Below are 22600 nucleotides of genomic sequence, written 5' to 3'. Positions count from 1 at the left end.
CTCTTTCCCTTTTAGTATGTTTATCATCTCTTAGATGCCAGTCATTGGGTAGGTTTTTGTTTGATTTTAGAGAGGCGATAGCGATGTTGATATTAGCTGTTGCAGCCAAATAAAAGAAAATTGGAGTTAATGGAGAATATTACTTAAACTTCGTTCAGGAATACAAATCTTGCAGTTAATTAAGATCCTTGGTGGAATTTAACAAATAATTTTAGTGTATTGTTGAATACGTCGTATTTTCCATGATTATTGACTTAATCTCTGAAGATCGCACACAACGTGAACAGTTTGTGACAGGAAACAATCAACAATTCCTGAAATGTACCTATCAGAGTCCCCAGGGACTGTAGGGGATTGGGATATTGGTTTAGCGAGTTCCAAAGGTAGTGTGTTTTGTGAGGCAGTGAGGTGTGTAACATCGAATGAGAGAAACTTTTACCATCAACGGAATTTATCACTCTTTTTTTTTTTTTTTTTTTGGTCTCCTACTGCCTGTAAAAATGTTCCTTACCGTTTTTGTATTTTCAAGCATACAGAAAGTTGAAAGAACTGGGCAGTGGACACACATATGTCCATCATCTACAATTAGCATTTTACAGTATTATAATCGATTATCAAGTCCATTTTATTTTTGGGGAGCAATTCAGAGTAAATTGCACGTGTCAGTAGATGACACCAGTACATGTCACTTCAGCATTGTGAACTGATATTTGCCTAAGTTCAGCCTCGTTTTTTACGTTTTTTGACGTAATTTTGACATGCAGTGAAATGCATGCCATTCCATGAGTTTTCACAAATGCTTACACCTGTGTAGCCCAAGCTCTTATCAAGATATAGAACATTGTAATTGACTAGAGAGTTCTTTCTTACCTTTTCCCAAGTCATTTCAGTCACTCGGCCTTTCCATCAACTACCCACCTTTTTTTTTTTTTTTTAAATGCCATAAGTTACAGAGTTGCCTGTTTTAGAATTTAACATTAAGTGGGATCCCATATAGTCTATAGTACTGTTTGTATTTTTCTGGGTAAGCCTTTTTTTTCCCACTCAGCATAATGTTTTTGAGTTTCGTCTTTGTTGCATGTATTAGTAGTTCCTTTCTTTTTATTGGTGTGTAGTTTTCCACTGTATGTATATACCATAATCTATTCACTGTTGAAAGTCACCTGAGCTGTTTCCAGTTAGTTACTGTGAACAGTCTTATACAAGTGTTTTTGTGGACTCTTTTTTCTTTCATGGTTATATACTTAAGACTTGGTTTGAGTAGGTCATAGGGCAATTGTATGTTTTAGTTTTGTGAGAAATTATGTTTTAAAAAATGCTTGTGGGCCCGGCGTGGTGGCTCACACTTGTAATCCCAGCCCTTTGGGAGGCTGAGGCGGGTGGATCGCCTGAGGTTCGAGACTAGCCTAGCCAACGTGGTGAAACCCCGTCTCTACTAAAAATACAAAAATTAACTGGGCATGGCCGCAGGCACCTGTAATCCCAGCTACTCGGGAGGCTGAGGCAGGAGAATCATTGCTTGAACCTGGGAGAGGGAGGTTACAGTGAGCCGAGATGGCACCATTGCCATCCAACCTGGGCAACAAAAGCGAAACTCCATCTCAAAAAAAAAAAAAAAAAAAAAAAAAGCTTGTGTAGTGCTGGCTTCAGCAGCACATATACAAAAAAAAAGCTTGTGTCATTTTACCATCCCACCAACGAAGATATATGGGAGTTCCTGTTGCTCCATATCCCTGCTAACATTTTGATCTTGTCAGTCTCTTTAATTTTAGCTATTTTAGTGGGGGTGTAGCCATATTAAGTTTTAAAGTTCAGGTCTGGTTTCTAGGATTCCTGATTCATGCCTCCACCATCCTGGGTGCTTTCAGCATTTTACTGCAGAAGATTAGAAATAGTCAATATTTTATAAATGGAAAAATTCCTTTCAGTTAATATATGATGTTATAGCTGTGAGGATGTTTTTGCTTTTTGTGATGGTAAAATTAAAATTATAAATTCTGTGAATGCTTATATTTTACTCTGTTGTAACCAAATTGTGTGTGTGTTTTTTTTCTTTTTCTTTTTTTTTTGAGATGGAGTCTCACTCTGTCACCCCCCAGGCTGGAGTGCAATGGCGTGGTATCGGCTCACTGCTGCCCCCGCTTCCCGGGTTCAAGGATTCTTCGGCCTCAGCTTCCCTAGTGGCTGAGACTACAGGCGCGTGCCACACCACACCCGGCTAATTTTTGTGTTTTTAGTGGAGACAGGTTTCACCTTGTTGGCCAGGCTGGTCTCGAACTCCTGACCTCGTGATCCACCTGCCTCGGCCTCCCAAAGTGCTAGGATTACAGGCATGAACCACGGGGCACCCAGCCCAAAACGAATTGTTAATAGATAAAATTAAAGTCTTTCTGAAGTAGCTTTTCTGATGGCAGTTAATTTTTAAATTCTTGATAATTGTTTTATGTCGAAGCAGAAAATGTGATAAAAGTTGACGCTTACCACCACACCAGAGAACCTGAAGACAAGTTGGGCTTGTATATGCAAGGGAAACAGATACAGGAAAATGTGGAAGAAAAAGAAAAGCAGTTTTCAAATGACCTATTTGTAGAATCTACTTGAAGCATGAAAGATATGCCATTTTATAATTTAAAAATTTTAAAGGGTTTGATTGAAACTATTTGCTACAGATGAAAGTTTGTCATTAAAAAATACTTAATGACATTAAAATTCCACTGAAAATGTCCAGTTAGAAATTGGGAAATATTTAGTCTTTAAAATTTGTACCTAATTTTGGAAGGTCAGAGGGTAAGCTGAAGACAGACCTCCAGAGGATAATATTGAAGGCTTATGCTCTGTATCAGGCAAATTCCATTTTCTGTAAGTTAAAATTTCTTCCAATAAGTATTTCTATGTAATGTAGATTCCTTAACACATTATACCAAATGATGTTTATGTGAACATGCTGTAATAATTAGATGAAATTATGTTAAACTTCTTGGGTAAATTGTGAAATAAGTTGTAAGATGGTAATTTATTTTCCTATTTTTCCATTGGTTTCTGGTCGTGAGTACCAACAGGCAGAAACAGGATGCCTTAATTTTTTACAGTGCTGTATACATTTGGTATTTAGTAATGTTACCTGTTCACAGTTACTAATAAAGCTGAAGCTATTTTCCAATTTAGAGTGAAATTTATTATTCATGGAGCACTCAGAATCAATTGAGTAACATAAGTTTTTACTTACAGGTAGCTAGAATAGGTAGTGAGAATATAAACTGTGCTATGTGTATTCCAAGGTGCTGTCATTATTAGAGATTTTCATAATACAGGTTGAATATCCCTTATGGGAAATGCTTGGGACCAGAAGTGTTTGGGATTTTGGATTTTCTTTTTTTTTTTTTTTTTGATTTTGGAATATTTGTATATACATAATGAGATCTTGGGGATGGCAACTAAATATAAACATGAAATTCAGTTATATTTCTTGTGCATTTTATGCACAGTCTGAAGGTAATTTCATATGATATTTTAAATAAATTTGTGAGTGAACCAAACTATACATTGAACCATCAGAAAGCAAAGGTGTTACATACGGTATTTTTCCACATGTGATGTCATAGTGTTAAAAAATTTCAGATTTTGGAGCATTTCAGATTTCATATTTTTGGATTGGGGATGCTCAACCTGTATGTAAGTAAATAGATACAAAAGCATCAATGTGTAGTGGCACAAAGGCCCTGTGTATGAGATTTTTTTTTTGGTTAATTATTCATCATCAGCTATTGAAAAGAGCTTTGAGGATTTCCAAGCATCCACGAGCAAGATAACATCTAGAAGAATGGAGACGTTATATATGTGAGACATTAGTGCAGATAATGGAGGGGAGTTTCCATATAACTTCTAATTAGCTTATTTTGGGATTTCATAGACTATTAGGTTATGTGTAAAAATTTTGAAATACATTTGCTTGAAATGTCCAGGCAGTATATACTCTGGTTTTAGAAAGTGCCTTCTCTCAGTGCAGACTTCTGGGAAAATATTAATATACTTAGACGTAATTTAAACGTACTGAGTCAAATTGAGCCTTTCTTTGATAAGGGAAATTGCCTTAGGGTCATCATCACACACAACATTTAATGTTACACTGTGTAGTGTGGATTTAGAACTATACTGTCCACTTTGATACCATCACCCACATGTGGTTATTAAGTACTTAAAATGTGGTTGGACTGAAGTGAGATGTGTTGTTAAGTGTAAAATTTACACCAGATTTTGAAAATTTGGTATGAACAAAATAACTTAAATATCTTAATGGTTTTGATATATTGTGTGTTGAAATAGTATTTTGCAGATTTGAGTTAAAAGATCAAACTTAATTTGACCTTTTATTAAAAACTTTTTTTCAGTATGACTTCTTAAAAGTTTAAAATTACTTGTGGCTCATATATATTTCTACTGGACAACATCTTATCCAGAAGGTTGGATTGAATCAGTATAGTAAGATATCCGATAAAAAGTTTAAGATCATTGTTTTCTTATATGCTTTATTCTAATACTGAACAGCTGAAAAACTCGTTATTTAATGATTCTGATTAACAGAGATTGCTTAGCTTTTTTTAAGAAACAGCATAATTGAAGTATAATTTGCCTACCATACAATTCACCATTTTAAATTCTGTAATTGATGTAATACCTTCACAGGGTTGTGTAGTCAATTTTAGAACGTTTTTATCACCCTCAAAAGAAACCCTGTACCCTTTAGCAGTTGCCCTTCGTTTCTCCCTGGGCCCCCTAGCCTTAGGCAACTACTGATCTATTTTTTGTCTATAGATTTGCTTGTTCTGGACATTTGTTGTAAGTGGAATCATGTGGTCTTTTGTGATTGGCTTTCACTTAGCATAATGTTTTCAAGGTTCATCCCTGTTTGAAGCATGTGCCGGTACTTCCTTCCTTTTTATTGCCGAATAACATTCCATTGTGTTGCCAGCAGCATTCCACATTTTATTTTTCTCTCACGTGGTGGACACTGGGTTGTTTCTACTTTCTGGCTATTATGACTAATGCCTCTGAACACTCATGTATAAGTTTTTGTGAGGACATATGTTTTCATTTTTCTTGGGTGTAGATCTAGGAGTGGAAATTGCTGGGTTAAAGCTGTATGTGGAACTTTATGAGGAGCTGCCAAATTATTTTCCAAGGTGTCTGTACCATTTTACATTTCCACTAGCAATGCATGAGGATTCCAATTACCACATTCTCAATAACACTTGTTACTGTCTTTGTGATTATAACCATCTTACTGGCTGTGAAATGGTATCTTACTGTGATTACTTTGCTTTTTATTTTCATTATTATTTTTGCTGGAGGCATTCTGAGGAAAACTGGAAAGCCTGCTAGACAAATTTGCCATTTATTATTTGAGCAGTAGTTCTCAGTGTGGTTTGGGGGGTCCCTATATCCTGTTAAGGGGACCATGAGATGAAACGATTTTCATAGTAATTCTGAGACGTCGTTTTTATTTTTCAGTCTAATTTTCTCAAAACTGGGCAGTGCACTTGGCTAGAGTCTTTAAGGTGTGGGATATGACAACAGATATGTAAATCTAGCTGTCTTCTGTTGTAAGACTAAAGTGATTTCCAAAAATTTAAAATAATGCCACTCTTATCACTGAGAAAATATAGCTATTTTTCATAAGGATGTTATGTATATTAATATATAGTGTATTATTTTTAAATGAATTTATTTTTAAAGATTATTCAGTTTTAATTTCTAATATTATAAATACCAACAACTATAAATAAACAAAACTCTTTGGATTTCTGAAGTTGTAAAATGGTGTCCTGAGAGCAAAAATTTCTGTGGTGGAGTATTTAATAGATTAAGTACGTCCTTAAAATATTGGGTAGTGGCTCCACTAAGTTGCCATTACCTCTTGCCTAGAAACTGCAGTAGCCTAATGGTAAGTTGCCTCACTTTTTTATAACTCTCCTGCCAGCCATTCCAAGAGTGATCTCTGAAAAATGTTAATCAGAGCATGCCACTCTTTGTGTAAAGCTAATGGCTCCCTGTTGGTCTTAGAATATATAATGGGGTAGAGAGGCGCTATGTAACACGGTTCCGTGCCCTCTCCATTTTCTGCAGATGCCTTCTTTCTTTGCTTGCTTGGCTGACTGCATTGACCTTCTAGTTCCTTGACCTGTTAATACTTTTTTCCTGCCTGAGGACTTTTGTACAGTTTGTTCTTGTTACCTAGAATGCAAGAACACTCTTTGCTCATTCCTCTTCCATCTTTAAATCTTAATGCAAAGGTCAGTTTCTCCAGGTAGCATCTATTTCTGATTGTCCAGACTAGATTGGGATCCCCTATTGGATTTCTCACAGCAGCCTGTTTTTAATAAGAATTCATCACAACTTAAAATTGTATATTTATGTGATTCCTTCTCTTTAGAGAGGGGCTGTGATTGTTCACCATTGTATTACCAGAGCCTAGGGCTCAATAAATTGTTTACATATGAATCTAGTCCATTATGTACAAGAATACATATTCAGTAATTACTTATTGTTGAACCTTTACTGAGTGTAGTATGTACATAATCTCGTAGCTTCCCGCCCTCTTGTGGAAGCTTCCTCTTAAGCTGTTCCCCCCAAGGTCACCACTCTCCAAGCACAACTCTTGACTGCTTCATGATGTTCACTCTTGCTTCTCTGCCTGGAACATTATTCTTCTAGAACCACCTTTCTTAGCTGGAGATTCTCATCTGAACCACAGAGCACAGAAAGTGATTTGAATAGCTATCCATTTCTCTCAAAGGTGGTTCATGATGAATATAATTTTAGATGTATAGAAGAGAAGTTAATTCATTACATAGTGAGTGGTTCGCTGGAAAATGCTGGTTTATCAACCCGTTCTTCAGGAAAAACACTGATTTGTAGTGTTTGCTGGATTTCCATGATGTAAATATTGTCACTGTGGCAGATTTCAAGATACCGTTATTAAACTGGCTCACAAAATTTATGAAAATTTAAGAGCCATTGCTTATAATGGGTGCCTTAGGGCAGGGGCCAGCAAACTGGTAGTCCAAATCCTCTGTGCCCATTTGCTAGTGTGTTATCTATGGCTCCTTTCAGAATAGACCGTGTGACTGCTAGAGCCAGAAAGATTTACTGTCTAGCCCGTAACAGAAAGTTTGCTTACGCTGGTATTAGGACTTCCTGTTACTAGATCTTGTTCATCAAAACATTTCTCATTGGAAATTTTTACCATGACTTATTTTTTATAGAAATACAATGTGAGCTGGGCTCAGTGGTTCACGCTTGTAGTCCCAACACTTTGCGGGGCTAAGGTGGCAGGATTGCTTGAGCACCGTGGCTCAGTGATCATGGCTCACTGCAGCCCCCTGCTCCTGGAGTTCAAGACCAGCCTGTCTACAAAAAAATAAAAATTTGTCTAGGTGTGGTGGCACACACCTGTAGTAGCAGCTAGTTCAGCAGGGTTGAGCCCAGGAGTTTGGAGGTTACAGTGAGCTATGATTGCACCGCTGCATTCCAGCTGTGGTGACAGAGTGAGACTTGGTGTCTTAAAAATAAAAAACAGTATGAGCCACATATGTAATTTTCCTGTTAGCCACTTTAATAAAAAGTAAAGACTGAAGTTAATTTTTCAATAGTGGTGACTCACACATAAAATTTATCACGTTAACCATTTTTAAGTGTTCGGTTCAGTGACATTAAGTACATTCACAGTCGTTACCACCAGCCCTTTCCAGAACTCATCATCTTGCAAAACTGAAACCCTGTACCATATAAACAGTAACTCCCCATTTTCCCCATTCCCCCACCTCTAGCAACCACCATTCTTCTTTCTGTCTCTGAATTTGACCACTCTAGGTATTTCATATAAGTGGAATAAGACAGTGTTTGGCCTTTTGTGATTAACTTATTTCCCTTAGTATGATGTCCACACGGTTCATTTATGTTGTAGCATGTGTCAGGATTTACTTTTCTTTTTTTTGAGACAGGGTCTCACTTTGTCACCCAGGCTGGAGTGCAGTGGCACAATCATGGCTTGCTGCAACCTCCACCTCCTGAAGTTCAAGTGATCCTCCTGCCTTAGCCCTCCAAGTAGCTGGGACTACAAGCTCATGTCACCATGCTAGGCTACTTTGTATTTATTTGTAGAGACAGGGTTTTACCACTTTGTCCAGGTTGGTTTTGAACTCCTCAGCTCAAGGAGTCTGCCTGCCTTGGTCTCCCAAAGTGCTAGGATTATATAGGTGTGAGCCATCACACACCCAACCAGAATTTACTTTGTAAGACTGAATAATATTCCATTGTATGTATGTACCACATTTTCAAAATCCTTTGATCTGTTGCTGGTCACTTGGGTTGCTTCCACCTTTTGGCTATTGTAATTTTAATATGCTTTATTTAACCCAGTATATCTAAAATATTTTAAGGTGTAATTGATATAAAGACTGTAAAATATCTTGCATTTTAAAATACTAAGTCTTTGAAATATATTTTGTAATTTACACTTAGAGTATATCTCAGTTTGAAGTAGCCACATTTCAAGTGCTTAATAGCCATATGTAGCTAGCGACTACTGAATTAGCATAGCTAATAAAGCTTTCAGGATGTGCTTCCACCTACCTTTTCTCCTGTTTTCATTGCATTTCAGCCAGTTTGTATTGTCTCTTCCGCTACCCTCAAATATCACTAGCTCTTTCTCCCCCTTTTTGGGGCCTTTGCAAATGCTGCTAATGACAGTGACATAATGGCCAATATTTATTGCAGGCTTGATTTGTAAAGCATGATGCATTATATTTTCTTAAAATGTCACACAACTTTATGCTGAAAACACTGTTATTATCCTTTTTTTAAAAAATGAAGATGCTGGCCGGGCATGGTGGCTCGTGCCGCTAATCACAGCACTTTGGGAGGCCGAGGCGGGCGGATCATGTGAGGTCAGGAATTTGAGACCAGACTGACCAACATGGAGAAACCCCGTCTCTACTAAAAATACAACATTAGCCAGGCATGGTGGCGCATGCCTGTAATCCCGGGTACTCAGGGGGCTGAGGTGGGAGAATCGCTTGAACCTGGGAGGCAGAGGTTGCAGTCAGCCGAGATCACGCCATCACACTCCAGCCTGCGGCACAAGAGTGAGACTTCATCTCAAAAAACAAACAAACAAACAAAATAGCTGGATGTGGTGCACGCTTGTAGTCCCAGCTACTCGGGAAACTGGTGGGAGAATTGCTTGAATTTGCGAGGCAGAGGTTGCAGTGAGCCGAGATCTCGCCACTGCAGTCCAGCCTGGGCGACAGAGGAAAACTGCCTTTTTAAAATTTTTTTTTTTTTTTTGAGGCAGTGTCTTGTACTGTCGCCTCGGCTGGAGTGCAATGGCGCACCCTCAGCTCGCTGCAACCTCCACCTCCTGGGTTCACACGACTCTCTTGCCTCAGCCTGCTGAGTAGCTGGGATTACAGGTGCACACCACTACACCCAGCTGATTTTTTGTATTTTTAGTGGAGATGGGATTTCACTATGTTGGCCAGACTGGTCTCGAACTCCTGACCTCATGATTCGCCCGCCTTTGCCTCGGAAAGTGCTGGGATTACAGGTGTGAGCCCCCCTGCCCGGCCTAACTGTGTCTTTAAAAAAAAAAAAAAAAAAAAAAAGATACTGAGACTCATATTATTAATGTGATCAAATTCATACATATATTAAGTAGTAGACTCTAGATTCAAACCCAGTGACAAACTTGGGAGGCCTCACCGATCCAGTGCCCCAAACTGCCTTGGCTTTCCTTTGACTGGCTTTTCTGTCTTTAAAAATGGATTGAAGAGCTAGGTGTGGTGGTTCAAGCCTGTAGTCCCAGCTACTTGGGAGGCTGAGGTGGGAGAATTACTTGAGCCCAAGAGTTCCACGCCAGCCTGGGCAACATAGCAATACTCTTATCTTTTTAAAAAAAGTTTATTTAAATGTTAGTTCATCAGAGGGTTATTGGATGCACCAGTTTATATCCGATCATTGATTATAATCTCTGATACCATTTTGTGATTATATGGATTGTCTCCTTTACCCCCCGCCCGGCTCCGCAATACTGTAAGAACTTCAGGGGCAGGGACTGTTGTGCTTACTTTCTAATCCCAGGTTGCCTAGAATTGTGGCCTGGGCACATACTGAGTAGACAAGTATTTATTGAATGACCAAATAGTGTTTTAAATATTTATTTGCAATATTTTGGACCTAGATGGGATTTTTTTTTTCCTTTTTTAGACAGAGTCTTGTTCTGTCACCCAACCTGAAATGCAGTAGTGCCATCACAGCTCACTGCCACCTTGATCTCCTGGGCTCAAGTGATCCTCCCACTTCAGCTTCTGGAGAAGCTAGGACTGCAGACATGCACCACCACACCCAGCTATTTTTTGTACTTTTTTTTGTTTTTTATTTTTTTGTTTGTTTTTATAGAGACAAGATTTCGCTGTGTTGCCCAGACAGGCTGGTCTTAGGAATATTTTAAGAATGTAATTTTGGAAAAATGTGTTTATTCTTAGTCATCTTAAATGTCTGATGGCATTATTACAGTTATTTTCCTGTACCAACAACTGCTACTACAAAAAAGATAAGAGAGGTGATACACTAGCTTGATTTAATCTCTCCACATTGTTTACATAAATCAAAATGTCATATTGTGCTTCATAAGTATATACAATCATGATGGCAGGTGGATCATGAGGTCAAGAGTTTGAGACCATCCTGGCCAACATGGTGAAACCCCATCTCTACTAAGAATACAAAAATTAGCGGGCATGGTGGTGCGCACCTGTAGTCCCAGCTACTCGTGAGGCTGAGGCAGAAGAATCGCTTGAGCCTGGGAGGCAGAGGTTGCAGTGAGCCAAGATTATGCGACTGCACCGTATCCTGGCAACAGAGTGAGACTCCGACTCAAAAATAATAATAATAATAAAAAGTGAAGTTAAACTATACAAATACCATTAAATTGAGATTAGGAGCTTTTTTTAGAGACTGAAGTTGATACTTAAATCTGCCGCTGTTTACAGAGACTATTGGATTAGCATACTTAACAGATTCCATTTATTATAGGCATGAAAATATATGTGTGTATTTGCAAAATATTGTTGCTAGACCTGAACTCTGATTTTTCTAGGTATAATTATACAACTATGAGTTAGTTTGATGTCCTGTAGATATGACAACAGTCTGCTTGGTTTACTGGTTAAGCAACTGCTATATAGATGTCTAAAACTTGGGGGTAATTTTTTTTGTTTTTACTCTTTAAAGCTCTTTCCAGTTTTCTTAAAGGATATAACTTTTACATTTAAAAAATACCTTATGCATATTTTTATTTTAAAATTAAGAAATTCAAATGATGTTGAAAAGTATAAAAAAGGGGACTAAGCGTGATGGCTCACACCTGTAAGCCCAGCACTTTGGGAGGCCGAGATGGGCAGATCACAAGGTCAGGAGTTCAAGACCAGCCTGGCCAATATAGTGAAACCCCATCTCTACTAAAAAAATAAAAAAATTAGCCAGTGTTGTGGGGCACACATGTAGTCCCAGCTGCTTGAGAGGCTGAGGCAGGAGAATCACTTGAACCCAGGAGGTGGAGGTTGCAGTGAGTCAAGATCGTGCCACTGCACTCCGGCCTGGGCGACAGAGTGAGACTTAGTCTCAAAAAAAAAAAAAAAAAAAGGTGGGGGGACATTCAGCATAAAAGGTAAAGTTAACTTTTTTTCTTTTTTTGGTGATTCTGTCCAGAAAGGTGTTTATATGTTCATATATAATTTTTGACTTTTGTTAAGCAAATGGGGTCAACCACCCACAATTTTCTTTATCTTACTCTTTTTACTTGTATTACCTTGGTAGTCTTTCCATGTAGAACTAGCTCACTAGACTGTTATTTATTATTTTTGTGATTTATTGTTTTGGTTTGCTTATGAATATTTTGAGAAAGGAAAGCATGAACCTTAGAATTGGAGAAATCTGATGATGGGTAAGGAGCTTTAATCATCTCAGCCTCACTGGCTACGTTTTTAACGTATCATGTAATACCAGCTTCAGTAGATTGTTTGGAGGATTTTGTGACATCATATGCATAAAGTACCTGACTCAGAGTTTATATGATTTACTTATATTAGTTTCTTTCCCCACAGCCTTTTGTTCAGCAGCGAATTGAGTTTCAAGTTTTTGCAATAGAAGGAAGTATATCTATCCTAGCATGTGAATAGTGATATATTTAGTTTGTAATTCTTATCAGATTTAAATCAGAGAGATTCTAAAAAATAAAATACACTAACATTTGTGGCTGTGTACAGTTTTATGAGAGAGTGCCCCTTTCTCATATATGTTACATTTTCAGTGTGGTTGTTTCTCATACTTGGCATCCTTGTATAAAGGGTTATGCAATGTTTTAAATAATACTACTAACTTTAAGGTTAAACATCAGACTCTTGGAGAATGATAACTGACAGAACCATGTATGTGGATGATTTATGGACATTTTTTCAAATGTTATTAGCAATATTGAGTAAGGAGCTAATTCAAAAATAGACTCTTGAAGGATCTCTACCTTAAGATACTGAAATAGCAAAGATTTGAATACAGCATTCAGATAACTATTTAGAGAACCCTTGCTAAATGCTGTTAATATGTGACTCTGTGGGAAATTTGTGAATGTTTTATCTTCAGAGCTGAAGTAAATTTTATTTTTGGATAGGTTGATTCCCACCCCCCAGGATGTTTAATAGGGTGAGATAATGGTTGTTTAAAAGCAAGTTTGGATGTTTGGATTTTGGAATGTTTGTAAAGGGTGACAGTGTTGCTTTTAAAGTCAGATTAACTCCATTTTCAAAGTGTTTACAGTTTAGAGCTTATCCTTGAATAATTAGATTAGCAATATTTGAATATCTTAGTGAGTGAATTGTGCCCAGGGGATTTCCATGTCTCATAATTCTCCCATCAGCCCTGCAGAATAGATATCTCTGTTCCTAATGAAGAAACCAAGGCTCAGAGACAGGTTACATCCTCCAGGTTACAGAACTAGTATGTAGCAAAACCAAGATTTGAATTCAGGCCTCCGTGTTTCAAAAATATTCTTTCCTAATTTGATTCTCTTCTCTTCCCTCCATATGTGTGTTTCATTTTCTTCTCAAAAACAATCGAGAATGAGGAGTAAGCAAAGTCGACCCTCAACAGCTGAGATTGGCACAATAAAGTTGATACACTGTATCTTAGACATTTTCATTTCAGGACAGCATTTCACATTCTTTGCACATTCTATTTGATACGGTTTTCTAACTCTTAATTATTTGCTGCTTTTCTTCCTCAGATTAAAAATAGAAAATTTAGGGGAGAAAGAAGGTATGCTTTCAAGACAGGAACTTGACAGTCTGGTTAAAAAAAAAAGAAAAGAAAAAGGCAGATACAGGATACCTTGAGAGTCTGGAACAGTTATCACTATATTGCAGAACAGCAGTTGATATTCACACCAGTAACTCAGCATTATCAAAAGTTAAAATTACATTCAGTAGAATGGAAAACAATTTTGGTGCTCACACAGGGGTAACCTTCAGTTAGCTGGAGAATCCACTCATGTGCAACACCTGGCTTTTGGATGATGTTGAAAAAAATGAGGGGTTACTGAAAGTTGTTTTGTCCGTGCTGGGTTCATTTTGAAATAATTAAATTGCTTATTCAAGGTGCATTAGAATTTTGATTCTTACGGTTTTTGAGAAAAAGGTTATTAATTCCAAGCTTTCAGCTCTCTGGCCTGTAGTTATCATAGGTTATCAGTGCAAGACCAGAGTTGGATGTACATCCTGTAGGAAGTATGGATACTTTCAAGCCCATTCTATCATCTATCTTTAATTTTGAGTTAATAGTGACCACATAGGCTTAACGACAGGAATAATTTAATGTAGGTAATCTTTTTAATGGAAATTACAAAATTCTTCCTTTATGGTTCTGGCTATTCCCTAGATGAAAGTATTTATTATTATTATTATTATTATTATTATTATTTTTGAGACGGAGTTTCGCTCTTGTTGCCCTAGGCTGAGTGCAATGGCATGATCTCAGCTCACCACAACCTCCATCTCCCGGGTTCAAGCGATTCTCTTGCCCCAGCCTCCCAAGTAGCTGGGATTACAGGTGTGTGCCACCATGCCTGGCTAATTTTGTATTTTTAGTAGAGATGGGGTTTCTCCATGTTGGTCAGGCTGGTCTCAAACTGCCGACCTCAGGTGATCCGCTGTGGCCTTCCAAAGTGCTGGGATTACAGATGTGAGCCACTGCGCCCGACCGAAAATATTTTGTATAATTGTAATAAGTTTTATTTTTCTGCAGAGGAATAGTGTCAGTGAGCTACCTCTGTCTAAACAGCTTTGAGATTTTCTAAGATGGCTAATTAAGTTTTTCTATATCAGTACTGTTTAGCTTCTGATTTTTGTTGTTGTATGATAAAAGTGTAGATTAAACAGACAAGGAAGTTAAGTTCAAATGTTAGAGAAAATTTCTAGAAATTTTGAAAACAGTGTAATCTGAAAGCTATTTCTCTATTCTGTAGGAAGCAGAATAGAAGTTTAAAGATATTTGAAGTATATGCAGAATTTTTAGCTGTAGGACAAATTCCATTTAGATAAAAGTACTACATTATTTAACTTGATTTAATTTTGTTAAATTAATAAACCCTAAAATATGGTTTATTTGGAGAAGTGTACCATATCTGGCATGGTACAATTAAGCTTAAGATTCATTTATCTTGGTTTCAAATAGAATGGCAGATAGCTGAACTTACACAGTTGTTTATCTCTTGGTTTTTGCTTGCTCGTTCCAAGTTTTGTATCATTTTTACTCAGAACAAATCAATTTAACAGTAGTCTTCTACTTGGAAGTGGTTCTAATATCTAAATTAGGTGACCTTGGTTGTTTGAAAGTTAAAATAAGAACTGAGTTATAAATGGTAGTCATATGCAGTTCTCTGTAGTTCCCTAGAACTATACTGTATGCTATCACCATTTTTAACGTGTTTTCCAACTTTCAGCATAAAGTGCCGTAAATTCGTACTTCAGGATTAAGATGTCCCTCCAGAACCAAGAGTCCCATAAGGCTGGAGGATCCCAGTATCTATGACATTAATTGTCAACAGCTCTGTAAATTTGTGAGTGAACATGATTTCTCACATGTCTGTCAGGACTTTGGTTGGGTTTCTTGAGGTTTTGTTGTAAGGAATGAATGTGAAAATGTGTGTGTGATGCCAGGTACAGCATAGCTGTATAATAATGATTAATGGAAGTAATTTTTGAATGTGTACTGTAGTGTCCTACTCTTCTGCATCTGGGACACTGTAGAGAAGTCCTTAGTCTGTCCAGAAAGCCCTGATTATCTTTCAGGTACTGATGCTGACAACTCATGGTTAGGAGACTCCTGTCTTTAAATGTTACCAGAGGTTCAACTGAGCTTTATTCATTGCTGTTCTACTAGATTTTGAGATTATAGCTGTTTTGGATATCAGGTTTTAATTGTCTCTGCTACGTATTATGTTAATGGATGATCTTTTATCCTTCAGTGATCATCTCTGTTGTCATTTTCATGTCTTATATCCAGTCTGATCTGCTACCTAAAACTAAGTTCTCTTCATTCCATTTCCTTTCAGTTGACCTGCCCAAGATGAGACATGTATGTATGTATTTTTTATATATATATATATATATATATATATATATATATATTTTTTTTTTTTTTTTGAGACGAGTCCCGCTCTGTCACCCAGACTGGAGGGCAGTGGCGCGATTTTTGGCTCACTGCAACGTCTCCTCCTGGGTTCAAGTGATTTTCAAGCCTCAGCCTCCCAAGTAACTGGGATTACAGGTGTGTGCCATGATGCCAGGCTAAGTTTTGTATTTTCAGTAGAGATGGGGTTTCTCCATGTTGGCCAGGCTGATCTCAAATTCCTGACCTCAGATGATCCACCCACCTTGGCTTCCCAAAGTGTTGGGATTACAGTCATGAGCCACTGCACCCGCCCTCAGTAAGGCATATTTTAGCTTTGGGGAAGGTAATAATTTGAAATTGAAATACTCGGGAGTGCAGGCTACCTGTGTTTCGACTTCCTGATGTTTCTGTTTTTTTTCTTTTTTTTTTGAGACAGGATCTGGTTCTGTTGCCCAAGCTGGAGTGCAGTGGCACAATCATAGCTCACTGCAGCCTCCAACTCCTGGGCTCAAGCAATCCTCCTATGTTGGCCTCCCAAAGTGCTGAGGTTACAGGTATGAACCACCACACCCAGCCCCTGCTGCAGCTTAAAAGTTCACAGTCAACTTTTAAAACTATTTTTATTAAAGTACAGCATAGAAGAATACATATATCATAAATGTACAGGTTTGTGTTTTAGCCTAAAGGTCAAGAAAGTAGAACATGATACGAATTCCCAAGAAGTCACTTTCAAACTTAAGGTTACCACTATTCTCACTTTGGACACCATGGATTTTGTTCCCAACCCTTAAAAAAACAAAAAACTTCATATAAATGAAATCATACAATTTATCTTCATTTGTGATTGGCTTTTTTGCTGTGTGTTGAGGTATCCATGATGATATGTGGCAGTAGTTCATTTGTTGTCATTGGGGGTAATCTAGTACATGACTGCACTTTAGTTTATTCTACAGTTGAGGGACAATTGGATTGCTTTCAGTTTTTGGCTAATATAAGTAATGCTGGTTCGAATGTTCTTGATTGTATTTGTTGATGTATTTGTTGTGGACATGTAATTTGTTAAATAGCGGAATTGTTGGGTCATGCGGTAAGCATATGGTCAACTTCTCTTGCAAAATGTTATTCTAAAATGTACTGATTTATACTTGTACCCACAGTGTGTGTGGTTTCCATTTGCTCTGCATCCTCTGTAACACTCTAACAGTCTTAAACTGAACCCTTCAGTGCATTTGTCACTGGTTTTAATTTAACGTTATCTGTGTTGTTTGTCATCTAAATGAAAAGGATTTTATTTTTGTGAAATTCCTGTTTCAATTTCTTGGCCATTTTTCAATTGGGTTGTGTTTCTTGGTGATTTGTAGACATTTATGAAATCTGGATTTGAGCTGTGCTGGTTGTATTGCAAATTGTCCCTTTAAGGGCTTATCTTTTTACTCTGCTAATGATAGTTCAGTATATGGTACCCCTTTAAAACAATGGTTAGGTCTTTTTGTATCCCACTTAGGTCATCTTTTCCAGTTGATCAACACTTGATTTCTTGTTATCTTTTTGGTAGTTTAATTGCATGTGGTCACAGAGTACAACTTGGTAAGATTTTAATTTTTTGAAATATGCTGACTTTCTTTATGGCCCAGGATATGTAGTCAAATTTAGTAAAGGCACTTAAAAAGAATGCTTATTCTGCACTTGTTGGGTTTGGTGGTCTGTGTATGCCCAGTTAGGTCATATGTTAATTGTTCATATCTTTTCTGTTTTTACTAATTCATTTTTGCCCATTTAGTTTGTCAATTTCTCTGAGATAAATGTATCACATTGTTTATAATAGCCAAAAGGTAGAAACAACCCAAATGCCCATCACCTGATGAGTGGATAAACAAAATAGGTGGTATATCCATACAATGGAATACTATTTGGCCATAGAAAGGGATGAAGTATTGATACATGCTATGACATGGGTGAATCTTGAAAACATGCCAAGTATAAGAAGCTAGTCACAAAGACCATATGTTATAATACTGCCTTTATATGAAATACTCCTATGGAGACAGAAAGTATAAATTACTGGTTTCTTATGGTTGGAAGTGATGAGGCATAGGTAGGTGATAGCTGTAGGGTATAGATTTTTTTTGAGGTAATGAAAATGTTCTGAAATTGACTAACACATATCTGTGAATACTCCAGAAATCATTGAATTGTATACTTTAAATGAGTGAATTATGTGGTATGAGTTATGTCTCCATGAAGCTTAAAAAATTCTGTTGTTTTTGTGAGTATTTGAAAGGATGTAAGAATAGATGCATTTTTTTTTTTTTTGAGACGAAGTTTCGCTCTCATCACCCAGGCTGGAGTGCAGTGGCAATCTCGGCTCACTGCAACCTCTGCCTCCCAGGTTCAAGCGATTCTCCTGCCTCAGCCTCCTGAGTAGCTGGGATTACAAACACGCACCACCATGCCCAGCTAATTTTTGTATTTTTAGTGGAGATGGGGTTTCACCATGTTGGCCAAGATGTTCTCGATCTCCTGACCTTGTGATTCGCCTGCCTCGGCCTCCCAAAGTGCTAGGATTACAGACGTGAGCCACTGCGCGCGGCCAGATGTGTGTCTTTAATCTAGCATCTTACCTTCAAATCCTAAAATGTGGTAAAATGCTGTATAACTGTATGTTCTATAATAAAGTCATTCATTTCAGAATAATGAGGGATATCAAAGATTTTGGAGAAGATTTCTGAGTTTCAGGTTAAGAAACACAAATTAGTTTTACCCTCATTTTGCATATGAAAAATAGTTAATCTGGATAGGTTTGTCTTTGAAGTCAAATCTAGGTTTGAATCCTAACTCCCAGTTTATTAGCTGTGTCAGTGTGGGGGGAAGGGAGACATCTGTAACCTCTTTTTCTGTGTCCGAAATAGGATTAAAATCTCTCTTCCTCACAAAATTGTTGAGTATTAAGAGAACTGGCATAGTAGTAGCTACCATTGATTGACTACTGCCTTTATACCTGATGTTTGCATTTATATACATTCTCGTTTAATCCTTACAAACCATGTGTTCTGCCGTTCATTATATTATTATTTCGGATGGCTACTAAAGGGAAAATGAGGTGTCTAATAATGGGAGGCTAGTTAAATTATGACCTGTTTCTAGATACAGAATATCATGCAGATGGTGTTCTATGAAGATTTTCTCTTAGTTACTTGGAAATTGCTTGTCTTAGATAAAAGGATTATGTATCGTATGATTTCAAATAAAGGAAAGAAAATGCAGATGGAAAAGCTTCAAAATATTTACTGAAGCGAAGTTTTGTGTTATCTTTATGCTTTTTTTTGGTATTTTTCAAAATGTTAGCAATGTGTATGGGAGTTGACAAAGGTAAAATAGATTTTTTAAAAACCAGTTGTTTACATTGGCTGTTGTAATTTGATTATGGAAAATTTTATTCATATACAAATGTAGAGTGTTAGGAACTTTCATGTACCTATCTCTGATTTTCAACAATGATACATAGCTTACCATGTTATTTATATATGCCTTCCCTTCCTTGTCCCCATAAGATTTTTAAAATCTCAGACATTCTATCATTTAATGTCTATTTATTGTGACAACCAGAAAAATGCCCCTATGTATTTCCAAAACACCTTCTTGGCAGCAGTTTCCTCGTCTATGGCGATCCATTGCTGTGGGACAGTGAGGTAGAGTGATTTGAAGATGTGATTCTTTTCTGAATTTGGACTGATTTCCTGAGCCAGTCTTTTAGTGTAGATTCCTGGGCCCACTCTGAAGCTTTCCTATTTGGGCAGTCTGGTAAAACCTAAGCATACTGGTGATTTTGTTAAAGATCTGAGAATAGTATAAGTAAGTTTTTCTTTATAGCAGGATGCTCTTTTGTCTGATTTTATATGTCTGGTCCCTGGAAAGCCTTCTTCAGGTTTTATTGGCAGCTTTGTAGTCTTTCTTTAGTTTTCACTTATGGAAAGCCTTCTCTGACTTCCCTTTATGCTTCCTGTGGACTTCATGGTTTTACTTGACTCTCGTTGGACTGTTCACCTTCAGGGAAAGAGTTGTGTCTTTTGTCTTTGATTTTCCATAGTACTGCTTATTAATAAATATTGAATAAAATAAGTGGGAAGGATGGTCAGTATAATACAGATTAAGTATACCTTATCCAAAAACTTTTTTTTTTTTTTTAAACAGACAGACTTGGGACCAGAAGTGTCTCAGATTTTTTTTTTTTTTTTTTGGAATACTTGCCTTATATACTTACTGGTTCAGCATTCCTAATGTGAAAATCCAAAGTTTTGAAATGCTCCTGTGAGCATTTCCTTTGAGTGTCATGGATGCTCAAAAAGTTTTGAATGTTTGTGCATTTCAGATTTGGGATATTTGCATTAGAGCTACTCCACCCCCAGGCCAAGAATATGAGATTGGCTGTGTATACTATATTCAACTAGAAAGAAAGGAACAGGACTGAAGATAGAAGTCTGAGGAATAGATTATTTTGGACGTAGTAAGAGCTAATTGTGGCTCGAACTAAATCTGGTCTCGTTGACATAAAAAGAATAAGGATATTGGGAAGCAATGCATTGTTAGGCCTTAGCAGAGGATTTAACATAGGATATGTGCACTATAATAAGACCTTTGTGTTAGAGATGAAGTGATAATCATTTCTTACTAAGATCAAGATACTGACATAAGAAGGACGCATCTCTATATTGTCTGAATTAGGGAGTTTTGGTTTTGTTTTGTTTTTAGAGGCGGGATCTCGCTCTGTCACCCAGGCTGGAGTGCAGTGGTGTGATAATAGCTCACTGCAGCCTTGAACTCCTGGGCTCAAGCAGTCCTCCTGCCTCAGCCTCCTGGAACATTGGCATTATGGTGTTTGAACTGTAGTGTCTGTAGTAGAGGCCTCTATGAGGTACCTCTAGAAACTAGACTGTATGGTGCTGTGCAAACAACTGTAATACATACTTACTTTATTTTTATTTAGTTTAAGGAAGAAATCTCTAAACGTTTTAAATCGCATACTGACCAACTTGTGTTGATATTTGCTGGAAAAATTTTGAAAGATCAAGATACCTTGAGTCAGCATGGAATTCATGATGGACTTACTGTTCACCTTGTCATTAAAACGCAAAACAGGTATGGTTTCGGAAGATGTACAGCTTTAAAATCGTGGATAAATGTTCATACTTCTAAAAGTAACTAGTGTTGGCTGTAAATTACTTTCCCTGTCATTAATATTTAAATAGTTAAAATTCTTTCCTTGCTGTCGATAATTTTTTTTTTAAAAAAAGTGATTGCATGTTAATGCTTACGCGATTGTCAGATAACCATTTCATATTTTACAGGGTTCATTGGTATTTAGTTATTATATCTAAATTATTTGCATTAGAACAAGCAAGTTTTTAGCTTTTCTCTCTTTTTTTGAAACGGAGTCTCACTTTGTCGCCCAGGCTGGAGTGCAGTGGCGAGATCTTGGCTCACTGCAAGCTCCGCCTCCTGGGTTCATGCCATTCTCCTGCCTCAGCCTCCTGAGTAGCTGGGACTACAGGCGTACACCGCCACGCCCGGCTAATTTTTTATATTTTTAGTAGAGACGGGGTTTCACTGTGTTAGCCAGGATGGTCTCGATCTCCTGACCTTGTGATCCGCCCGCCTTGGCCTCTCAAAGTGCTGGGATTACAGGTGTGAGCCACCGCACCCAGCCCAGCTTTTCCTTTAGTAAGGAAATTTTTAGACAAAGATCGTGAATGACTTATCTCCTTAGCAAACCACAAATTGATAATCATATTTCATTAAGTCTAAGGAACTTTTTTTTTTTTTTGAAAGAGAGAAAGTCATGCCGTGTTGCCCTGGCTGGGTTCAAGTGATGCACCCATGTCAGCCTGGGACCGTAGGTGTGCCACAGTGTCCAGCTGGCACCACCAGTTTTAAAGAGATACCTTTGTGTATCACTACGAAAGAATACTGCTAACTGAATTGATGTTTTCTTGTCACTTAAAAGGTTTATTTTATGCTTAGTGAAGAGCTCCTTTAGACTTAACGTGGGTATGGAATTTTATCGTATCACTCTTGCATGACATACAAAGACTTAGTTGTCAGTGTCCATATTTTTTCATACAGTATCAAATTCTGTTCTGTCAAAGAGTGTTGGTGGTGCAGCATTTCTTAAAAGAGCTCTCCAGTATTTTCTCCAGGATTTTGTTCCAAGCCATTAACACTCATTCTGTAAGTTTTTATGCTGGTATTCACCAACAGCAAATACTTGCTTTACTCATTCAAAATATTCCTTCTATTTTGGTGCTATTCTGAATACATGATAACTTCTCTCAGTGCCGATTAATGGTGTAATTTTTTTGAAGACACTTAATGTGGTAATTAAGCCTGTCATGTATGGTACAACAGTGTAGCCAGGCATTCAGTTGAAGTCATGTAGACTACATGTGCAGGAATGTAGTTGATGCCTGGCTGTCAGCAATTGGAAGACAGATCCTGATTTCAGAGATGTTAAAATGGAAAAATGTGTGCTTAGCTAAAGTCAGGGAAAGAAGCAAGGAGTGAGATTCAAAACTCTTGTCTGGTATCATGGAAAGGTTTTCTTTATTTCTTTACTTTTTTTTTTTTTTTTGAGACGAATTTTGCTCTTGTCGCCCAGGCTGGAGTGCAGTGGCACGATCTCGGCTCACTGCAACGTCTGCCTCCAGGCTCAAGTGATTCTCCTGCCTCAGCCTCCCAAGTAGCTGGAATTACAGGCATGCGCCACCATGCCCAGCTAATTTTGTATTTTTAATAGAGATGGGGTTTCCCTATGTTGGCCAGGCTCGTCACAGACGCCTGACCTCAGGTCAGGCCTCCCAAAGTGCTGGCTTTACAGGTGTGAGCC

The 22600-nt window shown here is 37.6% G+C and overlaps 1 protein-coding gene across 2 annotated transcripts in view; it reads left to right on the top strand.

The window, feature by feature from the left end:
• Positions 1 to 22600, top strand: part of UBQLN1 (ubiquilin 1) — a 47952-nt gene that overhangs the window by 1105 nt on the left and 24247 nt on the right. For both annotated transcript variants that reach the window (XM_015118003.3, XM_015118002.3), the window contains exon 2: positions 20705 to 20856. In XM_015118003.3, the coding sequence (XP_014973489.1) occupies positions 20705 to 20856 (152 nt within the window). The remainder of the gene's footprint in view (positions 1 to 20704; positions 20857 to 22600) is intronic.

This window comes from Macaca mulatta, chromosome 15, assembly GCF_049350105.2.
Source record: "Macaca mulatta isolate MMU2019108-1 chromosome 15, T2T-MMU8v2.0, whole genome shotgun sequence".
Lineage (NCBI taxonomy): Eukaryota > Metazoa > Chordata > Mammalia > Primates > Cercopithecidae > Macaca > Macaca mulatta.
This window is presented reverse-complemented; position numbering and strand designations above follow the sequence as displayed.